This window comes from Nematolebias whitei, chromosome 1 (assembly GCF_014905685.2).
Source record: "Nematolebias whitei isolate Nwh7 chromosome 1, NemWhi1, whole genome shotgun sequence".
Lineage (NCBI taxonomy): Eukaryota > Metazoa > Chordata > Actinopteri > Cyprinodontiformes > Rivulidae > Nematolebias > Nematolebias whitei.
This window is the reverse complement of record NC_056498.1, coordinates 61,478,590-61,495,361: the sequence shown is the minus strand read 5'-3', so window position 1 is coordinate 61,495,361 and position 16,772 is coordinate 61,478,590. Positions and strand designations below refer to the sequence as shown.

The following is a 16,772-nucleotide window of genomic DNA, read 5'->3' as shown; positions in this document are numbered from 1 at the left end:
TGTGGTCTTATCTTTCTTCTTATTTGCCTGCTTTGAGTATTTGAGTATTAGACTTGTCTAATTCTATTGATATAGTAATAAATAATAAAGAATCTCTGTAATTCCTGTAACATTCAGCCAGAGGACAACTTGAGGGTCAGTTGTACCGTCACACTGACCCATACTGGTTCATAAAACCTCCTGTGGTTTTATTTTAGGACAGAGCCTCATTTATTTGTGGGATGCAGGGATAGGATGTGACACATTGTTGGCAGTGCAGGCTGTGGGATACCAGAGCCTGAGCAGTTTAATCAGCTGATCTGTGATGGGGTTCACCACTGACAGGATATATATTTATATACAGGCTGCAGTGGCAAAAAGTCACACACTCATATCCAAGTAATACGTTGGAACAGGTGTGGCAGAGCTTACCATTCATTACTTCGGTTGTTCTGTGTAATCCAGAAAGGAAACACTGCTCTGCACATAGCCTCACTGGCCGGCCAGGCGGATGTCGTCAGAGAGCTGGTCACTAATGGAGCCAATGTCAACGCACAATCACAGGTGGGATACACACATACACACACAGAGTCATAGCAGCACCTGAGTGCTGCCGGTGTTTTTTAGACAACAGATTAACTGCACTACTGTGATGAACACATTTATTACAATGATAGTGTATCAGGAAGTCAGTGACACTGAGGGAATCACTTCGGAAAGATCTGTTCTGGCGTTGTTCCAACTAGGCCTCTCCTGGAAACTGCTGTCTGTGCCTTTTACATTTAACTCTATCAGATGGGGATGGGAGGGAAGGCTTCTGGTGCTTGCAGCTTCTCAAAAAAACAAAACTAAATCAAATGCACAAATGTGTTTTGGAAACTACTCACACACAAAAAGATAAAACTTTAAATAGAACAATTTTTTTTTTTTATGTTACACTTTTGTTCATTTATTTTAATATTTTCTAAAACTGACTAGACTGTGTGGATTATATGCACAATACAAGTTAAAGTCATCCGTCCTCTGATTTTTCAAGCTAAAGAAACTGACATGAAGTGCAGGTAGCTGTGAGTTTTGTTGGTAATTGTGTGTGTTTTGGTCCTTGCTGTGTGCAGAATGGCTTCACTCCTCTGTACATGGCAGCCCAGGAGAATCACCTGGAGGTCGTTCGGTTTCTTCTGGAGAACAGCGCCAGCCAGAGCATCGCCACAGAGGTAGAGTAAATGTGCACATCCTTCCTCTCATAGTCCTATATCCAGCTCTCTGTACAGTAATATGTTCATGCTTTTGCCTCGGTCATGTGTTCTTTACATCAGTACTAACAATGTCCATCTCCTCTTCTCTTCTTCCTTTCAATCCCCCACTTTTTACCCACCCTGCACCTGCCTGTGTCGTCATCTGTCTGACCTCTTATTCTGTAACTGTCTTTTTTTTCCTCATTCTCTCTGTCTCACGTTGTCACTCTGCTCTTCCCTTTGTCTCCCCCTCTGTCTCCTCATGAGAGCCTCGGCAGAGCCTCATTGATTGGTTTGTGTGTGTTGGTGGAAGCAGAGTGACCTTGAGTTGGTCACAGATGAGCTCCGCTCCGTTCCCTGCCTCCTCCTCCATCGTTGCTCCTGTGATTTACGCTGCTCAATCTGTGGAACTCATTCACCTGCATGCTAGACAGTCACCACACGCATGAACATGTGTTTAAAAGGCGATAGATAGATAGCTGATGGGGCTAATGGTGACCCCAACAAGGCTGCGGTTCACTGGTTTACAAATCCTAATTCTTTAAAAGATCTCTGGAAAACTAAATGTACAAAGAGTGACTTTCAGTTGCAACCAGATGGTTGTCACATGGTTGTTTGAGGAGAGTTTACATTAAAAAACAAACTTTTTTTTTTTTTTACCACCAGCTATGATAATCACAATCAGCTTCAGCTCATTTATTATAAAGAGGGTTTACGGTGCTGTGCATAAGTCTTGAGTCATTCCTCATTTCTTTATATGACATATGGGCCAAAAAACAAACATTCTTGTAAATATTTAAAGTGGTCTTGATCTAAATTTCTTTGCGCCTCGACTGAGTCACTCATTTTCAATATTAGATGTATCTCTAAGGTAAGTCTTGTCTTTGTGTTTTTTTTTCTTAAAGTCAACTTTCATACATCGTTCATCTGCTGGAGTAGTCCCTCGATTATCGCTGGGGGTTACGTTCCACACAACCCTGCAATAGAAACGTTATATTTGTGCAATTATTTTTATATATTTTAAGGCTTTATGAACCCTTCCCACACTCTTACAATGTTCTAAACTCTGATGTAATCTTAACAACATACATATACATACCATACAGTACTGCAACATTTTACTCACCAGCTCTGCAGAACAGCAGCTTGGTTCCAGTCGGTCGGGGTTGGTTCAGCAACGAAGCCCACCGCCCCGTCCAGGTTGATGTGCGCGTGGATAATTGAGCGTCAGGAAGCTTCAGGATCATTTGAGACTTTCCTGCCAGTTCTGTGAGCTTCATAGATGACATACATTTGCGTTGCAAAACTTTCCCTCAGTTTCGGCGGAAATCAGCGACTGGAAGCACTGTTGGCTTCTGGGTAGTGTAGTTCTTTTGACTGGCCAGTACAGGCGTATTGTAAGTATGTAAGTAAGTAAATTTTATTTATATAGCTACTTTTACAGGTCAGAAACCGCAAAGTGCTTTACAGAATACAAGACATAAAAACACAAGATAAAAGATAAAACAACATGCTTATGACATAAGACAATGTAAAACATTAAAAGCCAATCTGAACAAATGTGTCTTCAGATGTTTTTTAAAAAATATTAAGAGAATCGAGGCAGCGCAAAGTCCGAGGCAACGCACTCCACAGTCTGGGGGCCACAGCCCTAAAAGCTTTATCACCTCTGGTCTTAAAATGAATTTGTGGGACCATTAACAGCATTTGACTGGAAGATCTGAGGCTCCGAGAAGAGGAGTATTGAAAGAAAACTACAAAATGGCAGCACCTGTCTGAAGAATATTTATTTATTTATTGCTTAACTTTGTATCACGTTAGTAATATTAAAGTTGACAATCGTTGAAAAGCTATGAAAGAGAGAGTCTGCGAAAGTCAAAGCACATAACGAGAGACTAATGTAGTGTTTTAGTCCTGACACTTTTTAATTTTGTCCATTACTTGTCCACTTTCTTATGTTTTAATCACTTACAACATATTGTCATGGTCATCTACTAAAGACCTTAGGAAAGACTGAAGAACTGTTGATCAAGACCACGTTAAAAGATTACAAGACAGTTTAGTTCGTCAAAAGCAAAGAATAAAGAGTTCACAACATATGCACTGCGAGGACAATCCGATCCTTGTTAATCCTTAGTAATAAATATATTTTGATTTTTTTTTTGTTTGTTTGTTTGCTTGTTTGTACAGTTTTTTTTTCATTCAACCTTTATTTATACAGGCTAGTCTCGTTGAGCCACGAGGACTCATTTACAAGAGAGTCCTGTTCCTGACAGAACATATAAAGTACAGACAACTGTCAGTAAAAATGCATTTAAAACAAGAGTAGTGTATAAAACAATAAATCAGAACGCTGTAAAACAGGGTGAAATACTAAAAACATGAACATTGACATTATCAAATGTTTAAAACCCCTTAAAGAGACAACTTCAGTTCTTGTTACAAGGTGTTCCAGGTTGCAGGAGCAGAGTAGGAAAAGGTATTTTTGCCAAGTTCGGTCCACAGTAGTTTCCTGTAGGTTTCCAGCAAACAAGATAAAAAAAAAAAAGTAAAAAGCAGCATTTCTTCACAACCTGCTCCTAACCTTCGACCAGTCAATCACATCTGCTGTTCTCTTTCTGTTCCACCACTGATGATTTATTACACTTCCCCATTCAGCATTCACGACTCCTCTCTCTCCTCGTACACAGGATGGCTTCACCCCTCTGGCGGTGGCCCTCCAGCAGGGCCATGACCAGGTGGTCTCCCTGCTACTGGAGAACGATACAAAGGGCAAGGTGCGCCTGCCTGCCCTGCACATCGCTGCTCGCAAGGACGACACCAAGGCCGCGGCCCTGCTCCTGCAGAACGACCACAACGCTGATGTCGAGTCCAAGGTGGGCACTGAAGTCTCGCTGTAGCCACTCACCTGGTTACTTTGTTCAAACCTTATATTTGAGCGCAGATGACCTTCTGTGTTTCTGTTTTGATCGTTTATTTACTTTGTCTTTTTTTTTTTTTGTTAAAATTGGCCCAAATGTTGCAGAAAGGAGAAAGGACCAAACATATTTTTAGTATATTTACTCTTCATGAATCTACTGGCACAGGATTTTGTTTGTGCGCAGTGTGACTGTAATGGAAAAGATTTTAATAATCAATCTCCAACTCTTTTTTTTTTTTTTTTTTTTTTTTTTTTTAAATCTTAAGCAACAACATTGACTTCAAATCTCTGTTGGTTTTGCCAAATTTTTTCACACTGACCTACTTCACTCCTCTCTGCTCCTCCTCTTTTCTTACAAGCCTTTTTTAAAATTGATTATTATTTATTTATTTATTATTTGCTTTTTTTTTCTCACTAATTGCCAATTCTCTCCTCTTTTGGCTGACTCTGTAGATGGTGGTGAATAGAACAACAGAGGTACACTTACATCTGTACATTCTGTAGTCTCCTCATCACAGTTCATGAAAACTCTGAAAACAACACTCAGTTCAGTGACCCTGACTGGATGCAGTACTGTTTTTGCAGCCCTTTTCCCATTATGACTCAGTCCTTCTTCCTCCTCTTCATTGCTTCATAATGAATAATCTCCAAATCAGAGCTGTGGCGCATGTTTTACTGATACTGACCAAGTAAAACTGTAGCTGGAGGGGCTTGGTTATCAAGGTTTGCCTTGATTCAAATGGTTTCATGGTGTCCAAACCTGTTTAAGTTAAAAATACATATTTGTGACTGTTGACAAAATGTTTCAATGTGTCCATGAAACTGACCATCGTGATAACCAATGATCGCATGAACAGTGGTTATCATCCACTGAAGAGCAGACGTTTGTTTAGAACCTGCATGGCAACCAACTCTCCCCGTTAAGCTGTTCAAGCATCCTGCTTAGTTGAACTAATTACACTTTTTAATATTTCTAACACATAATTCTTGCACTTAAAGCATTTTGCATGGGACCAAAGCTAACAGCAACACTGCTTCTGTGGAAACGAGGGCCACATCATTGCACCAAAGCCAGGTGGCCACCTTCTGTGTGAGCCTGTTTTGGTTGGCTTCGCTTCTTTGGCAGGCTTGACGGTCATCTGGTATGATTCACCTAAAAATGGCTCTGTTGAGCTGAGGCTCGGACATTGTGGTAAACAAGTTTGCTCATTGCTCTGATAGAAGATGGTGAAAGGTTGCTGAGGTTGTCGCAAAAAAAAAAAAATGGATTAGCATGAGGTTTTGGGCTTGAATGCTAATTTTATGACTTAATTTGAGGGATTTTGCAATTTAATTATGATTTAAACTTGATCGTGGTTTAGTTTTCGTGTTATGCATGTTAATGTCAGACATCTGCTTATTGTAATGTTTTTTTTGTTGATTGGAAAATAAACAATAAAGCTTCATGTGAGATTCATTAAGTAAATGGAAAAATTGTTTCCAGTGTTAACAACTTTTACTGATTAATCCAGGACTCCTTTAAAAAAAAAAAAAAAAGTAAATAATTGTAATTATTAATGTGTGTTGCAGACATATTTTTATTTAACTCTAAAATATACCAAAAAGTGTCACAGTGTTTAAGGTTTTAAAAGCTAAAATTTCAATTACACCCTACTTGGATTTATGTGTTGAATCAATAATGACTTTTAATTCAGCGCTATAAAAACATTTAGAGACCAACTTTCAAGCGTGCACCTTCAGTTCCAGGTGTTGCTGATTTCAAAAATCGTTTGTATGACTGAATCTAGCGCATCTGAATGGACTGAAGTGATCACGTAAATGTAGTGTCCTTTAAAAAACACTAAACCAAAGAGTGTAGTTGGGGCCCATGTGTAATGCTTCAGTAAAAACCTTTCTGTATAAATGAAAAGGTGAAGTGTTCGTGTCATTAAACAATAGATCTGCCTGTAGACAGTTGATGTTCGTGATTATTCATGGGTGCTTTAGCTTTATTCTAATATAATGTGTGTGTGTTTGATTGAATGTGTGTTCTGTTGAATTTCTCCCATTGTCAGAGTGGTTTCACCCCCCTCCACATCGCTGCTCATTATGGAAACATTAATGTGGCCACATTACTGCTGAACCGAGGGGCTGCTGTGGACTTCATGGCGCGGGTGAGTTTTTTCGCCCTCTGCTGTCAGGAATGGGTATTACAAGTGTTTCTGGAGTAAATATAACTGTTTTATCAGAGTTTCTTTATTGTCATTCGCACCTCATGTGGTACATGTGGTGGAGCGAAATTATGTACACAGGGTCCCAGTTACATCCAACAATAAAATGTATAAGAAAAACAGTAATAACATCTAAGATATGAACTAAGAAAAACATCAACTAAATATACACTAAGCACTCATAACATAAAACATTGAACATCAGCACAAACATGAACATGAGTCTGTGAGCAGATGTGCACGCATGAACACATCAACATTGAAACAGATCAGCAGCAACATGAAACAGATCAGCAACATGATATGGTTTTTCACAGTGATTATTCTAGTTAGAGATTCATGAGTCTAACAGCCTCAGGGTAGAAGCTGTTCCTCAGTCTAGTGGTTCTACACTTAATGCTCCTTAACCTCCTTCCTGAGGGGAGTGGGGCAAAAAGTGTGTGTGCTGGGTGGGTGGGGTCCTTCATGATGCAGGTGGCCCTCTTCCTGCATCTGGAGGTGTAGATGTCTGTGATGGTGGGGAGACTGATTCCAACAGATTTCTGTGCAGCCTTCACCACTCTCTGCAAAGCTTTTCTTTCTGCAAAGCTTTTCAAAGCTTTTCTTTTATGAGTTCAATCCCATTATTACTAATCTAAATAACTAGCAAATAATCAGCAAATGAAAATCAATAAAAAAACACAAACTCAAACTACAATTTAAAACCTTTAATATTTAACTTTTTTTTTTTCTTACTAATATTAGCGGATGTGAAATAATGATTTTAGAATTATCTGCCTGAACAATAATGGGGCTGGATCACCTTATAATTTAAAATCGTTCACTAGTTAAGAATTACATAAAATAAATCTAATGTCTTAATCAATTGAGAGTGCTGTAATCAAACACCCCCTTTGCCTTTGTGCACGGTTTCATTTTCCTTTTAGCAGTTTTTCTAAGGTACCACAGTAATAGAACTGTGTATATATTTTAGAAAGTTTGATGAATTACAGGCAAACTTACATAATTTGTTCTCAAAGAAGAAATTGTTTAGTTTGTATCCTTTTGTTTTGATTTGAGAAGAAATGTTGATATTAACGCACATTTCAAAATTTAAACTGATTAATTTAATAAATAGGACCTCGTGTTTTAGACATCTTAAACGTGGCACTCAAACCATGCTTTTTGAATACATTAGAAACAAAAATTGTTCTAAATCACTACGTATATCTGATATTTTATTATTATTTTTTATCAGGTTAAATTCTGTATATTTTGTTCTTCTCAAAACTATCCTGAAATTGTACCTAAAGTTGCCAGTTAAACACAAAAGAGCAGAAATTTCAATAGCTTTCTGTGAAATATAATAATGTGGAAAAATTAAGTTTAAAATGAAAACAACCAATTACAAACTATTTATTTAAAAACACACTCTGTACGTCCTAAATAAATGGATTCAGTTACTTTCAGTCACCATCGGAGTCTCACTGTGTGTGCATTTAAGCTGGTTAATTAACCAGTAGAGACTACTATTACCAGTTAATTTAATTGTCCAGACAGCTGGTTGTTTACTACAATAACATTGTAATTAGTGGTTAAACACCATCAAAATGTGTTTCAGTATTAGATGTTGCCTAATCCAAATTAATTACAGTTGTGTGAAACAGTGTGCTCCTTTTTGGCACTGATTACACACCAAAGCAGCTGCGGTAGCTGGAACTACAGAAAGACGCATTTGAGATATTTATTCAGTAATAAAAGGGTTTGGAATGTGAGTCTTTGGCTATTTCATTGCTAATTTAAAATCCCCTAATTAAATGTATGTTTTTGGTCATGATAAACCAACAAATATTGTTAAATTTACAGTTTATTTTTCATAGTTTGTTGTTTGTTGTTTAGAATGACATCACACCGCTTCATGTGGCATCAAAAAGGGGCAATAGCAACATGGTCAAGTTGCTGCTGGACAGAGGGTCCAAGATTGATGCAAAGACCAAGGTGAGAGTGTAAATATGATTTTTTTTTCTTAATAATGTAAGACTATGAGAGAATAAGGTAAAACAATTTTAACGTTGCTTTTCATCGTTTTAGACAGAATTTATGATCAGTTGAATTTACATGTACAGTATCACAAATAGATGTAGTCTCTTGTTTATTGTGGGGGTTCGGTTCCGAACCCGCCTGCAGTAAGTGAAATTCTGCCAAGTTCTAAACTCTTAAACCTACATCATTTTAACAACATACTTATATGTAGCTACTAAATTTAACTTACCAGCATGTTCCCACTCGGAGGTCCTCATCGTTGGCCGGTTGAAAGAAATGAACAATGTGCCCATGAGCTTCAGATGGACCACAGCTACGTGCGTCCACTTGGAGGTCCATGTGGGCAGACTACCAGCTAACTAGATTCACCGATGGGTCTGGTTCTGCTCTGGTTTGGTGGGTTCAGTGCGGCTTCTCTGCATCGGCTGGGCGCCGATCAGATCAAAACTTTACTTCTGTTTTTTTCAGCAGAAGGAAATGGGGCTTGTGGGTGGGGCCCTGTCAGTGTTGCCAGGTGAGAAATGTAGGATTATCGTACTAGAGACATAAAATTATCGTATTTTGAGGGAAATTATCGTACACCCGTCATAACCAAAATAACAAATCTGTTTATGCACTATAGTAGTGATGGGTCCACTTCCAGACCGGCTCTGCTTCTTCTTCTTTTCTCTTTTCTTTTCCTCACTCATGGGGCGGGCGCAGCGGACTATTCAGCCAATCATGGCCGTTGTTCTGAGGCAAACGCATACACGTCACTCGTATGTAACATTTAGAAAAGCACGATTGGCTGGAATTTCCAGCCAATCGTGCATCTGTTTGCGGACACAGATGCATTCAGGGTTCACAAAAAAACTCCGACAGACAGTTGCGAGAGGCTGATGACAACCGATTACAACCACACATTCACAGAATGGTTAAATTATTGTATATTTGGCCTTTTTTGGGATTATTGATCGAACATGTACAGAGGGCAAAATTGTTGTACAAATACGGTAATTATCGTACACCTGGCAACACTGGGCCCTGTTGCCTTCTGGGAAATGTGGTCGTTATAAGCAGCAATACAGTGGATGCTTACTGAGAGAAAACTACAAACTGGTAGCTCCTGTCCAAAGTATTTTATTTTTTCATTAACTTTTTACTGTACAAAACTGTATCCAGTACTGTCCCAGTCACGTGAGAAATATTAAAGTTGACAATCCTATGTCCTGTACATTTATTTTTGTACAATATTATGGGCTGTACATCCACAAACCTCAACAGCGCAAGTCCACAGAAGTCGAACCGCAAAGTAGCAAGGGACTACTGTAATCTCTGTAGTTTACTGCAGCATCTTTGTAAATTATTGACTTTTATGAAAGGCAGGAAAGAAAATGTGTGAATCCTGGATGGTAACGAACATTTCTTTTGGTCTCTTTGTTTTTAGGATGGTCTGACACCTCTTCACTGTGGAGCAAGGAGCGGGCACGAACAGGTGGTCGAAATCCTGCTGGACCGAGGAGCTCCTATCCTGTCCAAGACCAAGGTAGTTATAATAATGATAAATCTGGGAGATTCACATCACAGTCCATATCTTTTTACACCTTAGGATCTCAGAAAAACTCAAATAGAGCACATAGATGTTAAAGACACAGTGATGATGTTGTTTAAATCAGTTCTAATCACTCAGAGTGATCTAAAACCTGTTGCCGGGTGAGATAGCTGATCTGTTGTTGTTGTAGTGTTGTCGCGCCGTCTCCATAACGTCTGTGCGACTTCTCCAGAACAGCCCGTCTTCGCTGCGTAGCCCTGCAAGTTTGACCACACAGGACAACCAGTGTAACGATATAGACATTGTTGTAATGACCTCGTTATAACAATGCTTCTGTAACAGCAACTTCCTTCACAGTTTTTCTGCGCAGCGCACGGCCACGTCCTAACTCACTGTGTCTGTCTGTCCACATGTGTATGTGTCCGTCTGCATGTGTGTTTGTCTCTCTCGTTGTCTGTCTCTCTTCTTCTCTTCCCCTTTCTTTCCCTCTTTCCATTTACCTTTTGTAGAACGGCCTGTCACCGCTGCACATGGCCACTCAGGGGGACCACCTGAACTGCGTCCAGCTCCTGCTCCAGCATGACGTGCCGGTGGACGACGTCACCAACGACTACCTGACAGCTCTGCACGTTGCTGCGCACTGTGGGCACTACAAGGTGGCCAAGCTCATTGTGGACAAGAAGGCCAACCCGAACGCAAAGGCTCTGGTATGACTAGAAAAAAGAACACAGTGTAAAAACTGGCATACCCATTAAAATTGTGCTCACACTAGAAATGTAAAAAACTGATGTTGAATGCTGTCAATTTCAAAAATACATTACCGTATTTTTCGGACTGTAAGGCGCACCGGATTATAAGGCACATTAAACAAAACAAAACAGACAGATAAGTCAAACTTTATTCAACTCATTCATAATAACCACATAAAATCGTTTTGAGGTCAGTAAGCACAACCAGAATTAATATGTAAGGCTCACTGTTGATTTTTGAGAAAATGAAAGGATTATAGCATCTTATAGTCCGAAAAACACGGTATTTTTGTTTATGGTAAAACAAACAAACAAAAAAATCCCCAAAATTTGAACATTTTCAATATACTGCTATCAAAATAGGTTTGTAAAAATAGATAACTCAAAATATGGTTTTGTGTTTGAAAGGCTTAATATTTAAATGTTTATCTTATTAGGATTAACTCAATTCAATGAGCTCAATTAGAATTCAGACTTTACCTACAAATTTATTTGCTTGTAATAAAACACTTTTTAACCAAGTACTTTCTGATTATGTTTTTGATGTTGTTTGTTTGATTATATACTGAAGATATAATGTTAATTTCTAAATTTAAACCACTTTACCAAAAAGTGACCTAAATCCCTAAAAGTAAAAACAGGACCAAATTGACATTAAAGATGAATTCAAACAGAATTACTACAAAGCAGTAAAATCTTGTTTCTTTGACTAAATGAGAAATGAAATGGATCAAAAATACTGAAACATCGGAAAGTAACAAAAAGTATATTGAATTGTAAAAGAGAAAATAATTAGGATTTGTCAGTAACAAAAGGTAACTCAAGGTGGTTCAGATCCCCTGTCACGATAAATAATAACTCATTTAATCGCATGATAAATGAAAATGATCAACCTCATTTTCCTTTATCAGCTTTATAGATTCTTCGTGTCTCTCTCTTTCTACTGAAGACACTGGATGACAAAAGGCTCAACTCCGGTGTTCTTCACTGACCCCTCCCTTTCTCTTTTCTCTTTAAAATCCATTTTAACCGTCCAAAATTGCTTTTTGGATCGTTAAAAGCAGCTAAGCTACGAGCTAAGCTAACAGGCCGACCCCGGAGAAAAACCTCCGTCTTGTCGAAGCTCCAAAATTCACGGTTGAAACCTGTGCCTTCATGTAAAATGTTTTCCTCTGCAAAAAGAAGCTGAGAACTTGTTTACTGATTTTTTTATTAAAAGCTTTGTGTGGAAAATGCTATGCTAAAGAGCTCAAACCACACCAAGAGTCCGCCATTTTGAGAACTGAAGAGAGACAGCCAAGGGGACTCCCTCCCGTTTTCCTTAAAGAGACATGCTGCTCGCTCCCTCACTATCCATCCTTCGGTTCAAACAGTCTTATACTGCCATCCGGTGTCAAAAAATGTTCTACAGGCAAAACAAATTAACAAACACTTCTGAAAGTTGACAATAATTACTAAGTATTGTCAAATTACAAACAATATTATCGTTTATCACAATTTCTGAGACAATTAATCGCCCAGCAAAATTTGTTATCGTGACAGGCCTTGTTCAGATTTTAGTTATTAAAATTGAAAGATCTTTAGCTGACACAGAGAACAAGATTCTTTGTTCGTCTTCACAAATATTCATTTATACATTTTTCTGGGTCACGCATTTGTTTTTTAGAAACAATCATTTGCTTCTCTTGTCTATTAGTGGAAATAGCAGATTCAAGGTTTTGTAACTGTAGAGTGTTCATATTTTGTATGTTAATGACAAACACCAGTCTTCTTTTTCGTTCGCCTTTATGTGTGCAGAACGGTTTCACCCCGCTTCACATCGCTTGCAAGAAGAACAGAATAAAAGTGATGGAGCTTTTGCTTAAACATGGAGCATCTATCCAAGCTGTTACTGAGGTAAACACCGGACAGTTCATTCTCTCCCAACATGTAGTTTTTACAGAAACAGTTTTTTTTTATTATTGAAATTATTATAATAAGCTTTATTATCCCTGAGCAGACCTCACATTTGTTTAAAGTTTATGTCAATTCAGAAGCAAAATTAAATTTATGCTGTATGCTTTCATTGCAGTCGGGTCTGACGCCTATCCATGTGGCCGCCTTTATGGGTCATGAAAATATAGTTCATGCACTGACGCGGCACGGAGCATCACCCAACACCACCAATGTGGTGAGTGGATGCTCTCCTGCATGTTACAATCAAATGTTTTTTCAGACGTCTATTTCTGTTCAGGTCTGACTCGTGTTTCTTTGTGTCCTCCAGCGAGGGGAGACAGCTCTCCACATGGCAGCCAGGGCTGGCCAGGCAGACGTAGTCCGATACCTGCTGAAAAACGGAGCCAAGGTCGACACCAAGTCCAAGGTTAGGGCAGTGAGATGAACAGTCAGTCACTGGGTCAGGGGGAAAACAAATGTGAAAGCAATATCACAGAAGTCACCTCCTCTTTTAACGCAGGACGACCAGACAGCGCTGCACATCTCCAGCCGCCTGGGAAAAGTAGACATCGTACAGCAGTTGCTGCAGTGTGGCGCCTCTGCCAACGCAGCCACCACTTCAGGTTACACCCCACTACATCTGGCCGCCCGCGAAGGACACCAAGATGTCGCTGCCATGCTGCTGGAGAACGGTGCCTCACTTTCATTTGCAACTAAAGTAAGTCCCATGAAAGAGCTCATTTCGGAAACAAATGCATCTGCTGATTCAAGCATCACTATTGCAGATGTTACAGTACCATACATCACCACTAGGTGGCGACAGTTTCTGTTAGCCGTAACTTTGAGGCAACTTGTTAAATTTCCTGAACAACCATTTTCTGCAACAGTTTCTCATAGTTTTTTTTCTTTGTTTTTTTTTTTATACATTAATTTAAATATACAGCCAGGAATTTTATAACCCAATACAGTAATTTAAAATAGGGTTTTCTTCTAACTAAGTTAATTTTTTTAATAATTCATTTGGTGACAGTTTTTGCTGGTGATTCTTGCACTTCAAAGTAAATGCACAGATCATGGTATAACAAAAAGGAAAGAAAATGATTTATTAAACCAGTTTGTGCAAGTGTGCAATATAAAGCTGGAGGGCTTTTTAAAGGTCACTTTGTCAACGGAGCAGATTAATGATGGGTAAACCCCATGGTGTTCTCTAACACGTTTATACACCACATCATTTGGGACGTTAGTCTGCCATGCAAGAAATTTATGTCACCACAGTGTGATAAAAGAGAAATTATGGAACAGGCATTCTAAACTGAATTATTTATTGCATTTTTGAAACCAACCTGTCATTAGATAAATTGGAGGAGGTTTAAACTAACCTTGATTTTAAAACAACCCTTCACTGTAGAGGTCACGTGAATGCTGACTGCAGGCAATCACAAAAAAATTGGGTCGTTTGTTTCAAGAGCAAACGGGAATCTGTGGTAGTCCTTCATTCCTCTGGGAAATATGGCAAAATGTCTTTAAATATCTTCACACACACAAGAGGGAGACCACATGATACACATGTGTAGAGCAGCCATTTTGGTTTATTTTCTGAGTGGATTAGAATCTTATTTGCTGTCATGACTAGATTTCTGATGCACCAACAATATTTACTAATAGGATATTACATAATATAATGTAAATAATTTTAAGGTCATAATATGAAGATGGACAAAAATATATTTTTTTACCAAAAATTAGCATCCTTCAAGTTTAACTGTTTTGGTTTCCTAATAATAGTGAGAACAATAAACATCATAGCAATAATTTTTATTTTACATACATATAAGTAGGTAAAATAAGTTTTTCTATCAGCTTTTGCAGTCTTATGTTCAGATTGGAAAGCTACAGGCACGTGTATGTGTAGATTTACATAATAATCAAATCCTAAATATGAGAGAAACCAGCTAGTATGTTGCTACGGCTGATCTAAATAACCTCAGAACAAATAAATGAGAATTAAATGTTATAATTTCATTGTACTTTTTTCCTTCAATTGTTCTGCTGTGTTATGTTCCGTGTCCAGCAGAAAGGGTTCACTCCGCTGCACGTGGCGGCAAAGTACGGCAAGATGGAAGTGGCCAGTTTGCTCCTGCAGAAGAAAGCCCCACCTGATGCTGCTGGAAAGGTGGGCTGTCATTTATTTATTTAAGGATTTAATAAAAGCAAACTCAGTTACAAAACTTATTTAAGGGCGGCAGTCATGAATTTTGTAAACAGTTTCAGATGTTCAGTTGCTGGAAAACATGGCCTTTCCAAGAAGGAAGAGCACAACCCAGGTCTTGCATACGTCTGTGCGTGGTGGTTCTTGAAGCACTGACTCCAGCTAGGGCTGGGCGATATCGACCAAAATTAATATCTCTGTATTTTTAAGAAAAATTGCAATATACAATATATATTTCAATATTCAAACATCAGTTAAGTTCATAGCACAAACCAATGCAAACCAATGTAGCTGATTTTGTTTCATTTTTAATATCATTTTCTTCTATTTATTTATTTTTTCAATTTATATACTTTCTTTTATGATTGTCTACCATTGTCATTGTTGTCTACTGTTGTCATCATTCTTTGTTAAAATCAGGACTCTCTTGTAAATGAGTCCTCAAAGCTCAATGAGACTAACCTGTATAAAGAAAGATCGAATGAACACATGAATTTTACCATTCGCAAAAAATATTTTGAGTTTAACCCAACAAAGTTCCGTCAGGTCATCTGGAAGGTTTCTTTCTTTTTTCTTTTCTTTTTATTTTGTTGAGATGTTTCGTCCTTCATCCAAAGGACTTCATCAGTCCGAGGAGCCACAACAAACTAAGTCCCACACGCAGCAAATCCACACAGTGGACTAACCAGTTTTATGGTGATAAAATGGTTTATGGAGCGCCCTCTCTCCCCCATCGACTCCTTTTGATGTTTTGAACCACTTTAGCTATGGCTGCCTCAGAGGAGTCAGCGGGGGAGAGGGTGGGCCCCAGAAACCATCTTATCACCAGCAAACATGAGTTTGCTGCTTGTTGGTCTCTGTTTTCTGTGGCTCCTCAGATTGATGAAGTCCTTTGGATGAAGGACAAACGTCTCAAAAAAAAAAAAAAAAATCATCCAGATGACCTGACTGAACTTTGTTGGATTTTCTACCTGGATTATTATCATCTAGATGATTCTACCTGGATTATTGAGCATGCACTTTAATTTTGAGTTTAAACTTTTATTTCTTTCTCCAATAAGTTTTGTCAGGATTGAGTCATAGTTAAATAAATATATACAATATAAATATATAATAACAAGAAATACTTTTAAAATTTCTGCTGACACGGCAGACAACTAAAACAGACAGCAGATGGTTTTGTCTTGTAGCAAAAATCTTGCTGGCAGTTTTATCTTTTCTCCCCTGAAACAAACAAACACACATACTGGCACAGTTTTCCCAGCTCAGGCCCACTGGCACAAGCCTGTGCCTCCACCTGAAAGCATTTAACATAATGACAGACAGGCATGATAATGGAGCTGGTGTCACGCTAAAATCTGTCCTGCTGTCAAACACAAAGCTAAATCAGTTACTGATGGGAGTTTAATGACTGAACGAATGAAGATTTTTCTGTTGAGAAGGGAACGAGATTAGAAGTAGAGCGCAACATTTTTAGTGTTGATTTCAATAGCCCTGGTGCCTAAAAAAATAATTGCAAAGGAACCAACATACCTGTTTTTCCTATAGCAAAAGTTGCACTTTTCATGATTAACCTATATTTTTATTTTATTTTATTTGGTATTCACACATTTAGTCACCTCAACAAACTTCCTGTTCATTAAAGGATTATTCAGTACCACTAAACACAAATAATTGATTATAGTGACCTGTTTTGTGGACAAGTCAAATTAAAAAAAAAAAAAAGTTTGAATTTTTTAAATTATATCATAAAGCATAAAAACTGTTGACAGCTGTGATTAAGTACATTTGCTTTAATTCATATTAAACATCCTGGATTGTGATGGTTTTGCACGTTGCAGTGAGCACGCATAAATGACACATTGTGCAGCTCTGCCTCAGTGTTGCATGTGCAAGGTTTGACTCAAGGGCTGTTTTCATGTTCACCTGCTGCAGGTTCTCTGTTCTGTCATCCTACAGTGTCCAAAGTTTCAGACTTTACA

At 38.4% G+C, this 16,772-nt stretch overlaps 1 protein-coding gene across 1 annotated transcript in view; it reads left to right on the top strand.

The window, feature by feature from the left end:
- The window catches only part of ank3a (ankyrin 3a), a gene marked incomplete in the record, with an annotated part of 124,747 nt that overhangs the window by 52,141 nt on the left and 55,834 nt on the right, over nt 1-16,772 (top strand). Inside the window, 12 exon segments of the mRNA XM_037679764.1 lie at nt 445-543; nt 1,095-1,193; nt 3,905-4,090; nt 6,189-6,287; nt 8,223-8,321; nt 9,793-9,891; nt 10,407-10,604; nt 12,444-12,542; nt 12,718-12,816; nt 12,910-13,008; nt 13,102-13,299; nt 14,653-14,754. Coding sequence (XP_037535692.1) covers nt 445-543; nt 1,095-1,193; nt 3,905-4,090; nt 6,189-6,287; nt 8,223-8,321; nt 9,793-9,891; nt 10,407-10,604; nt 12,444-12,542; nt 12,718-12,816; nt 12,910-13,008; nt 13,102-13,299; nt 14,653-14,754 — 1,476 coding nt within the window.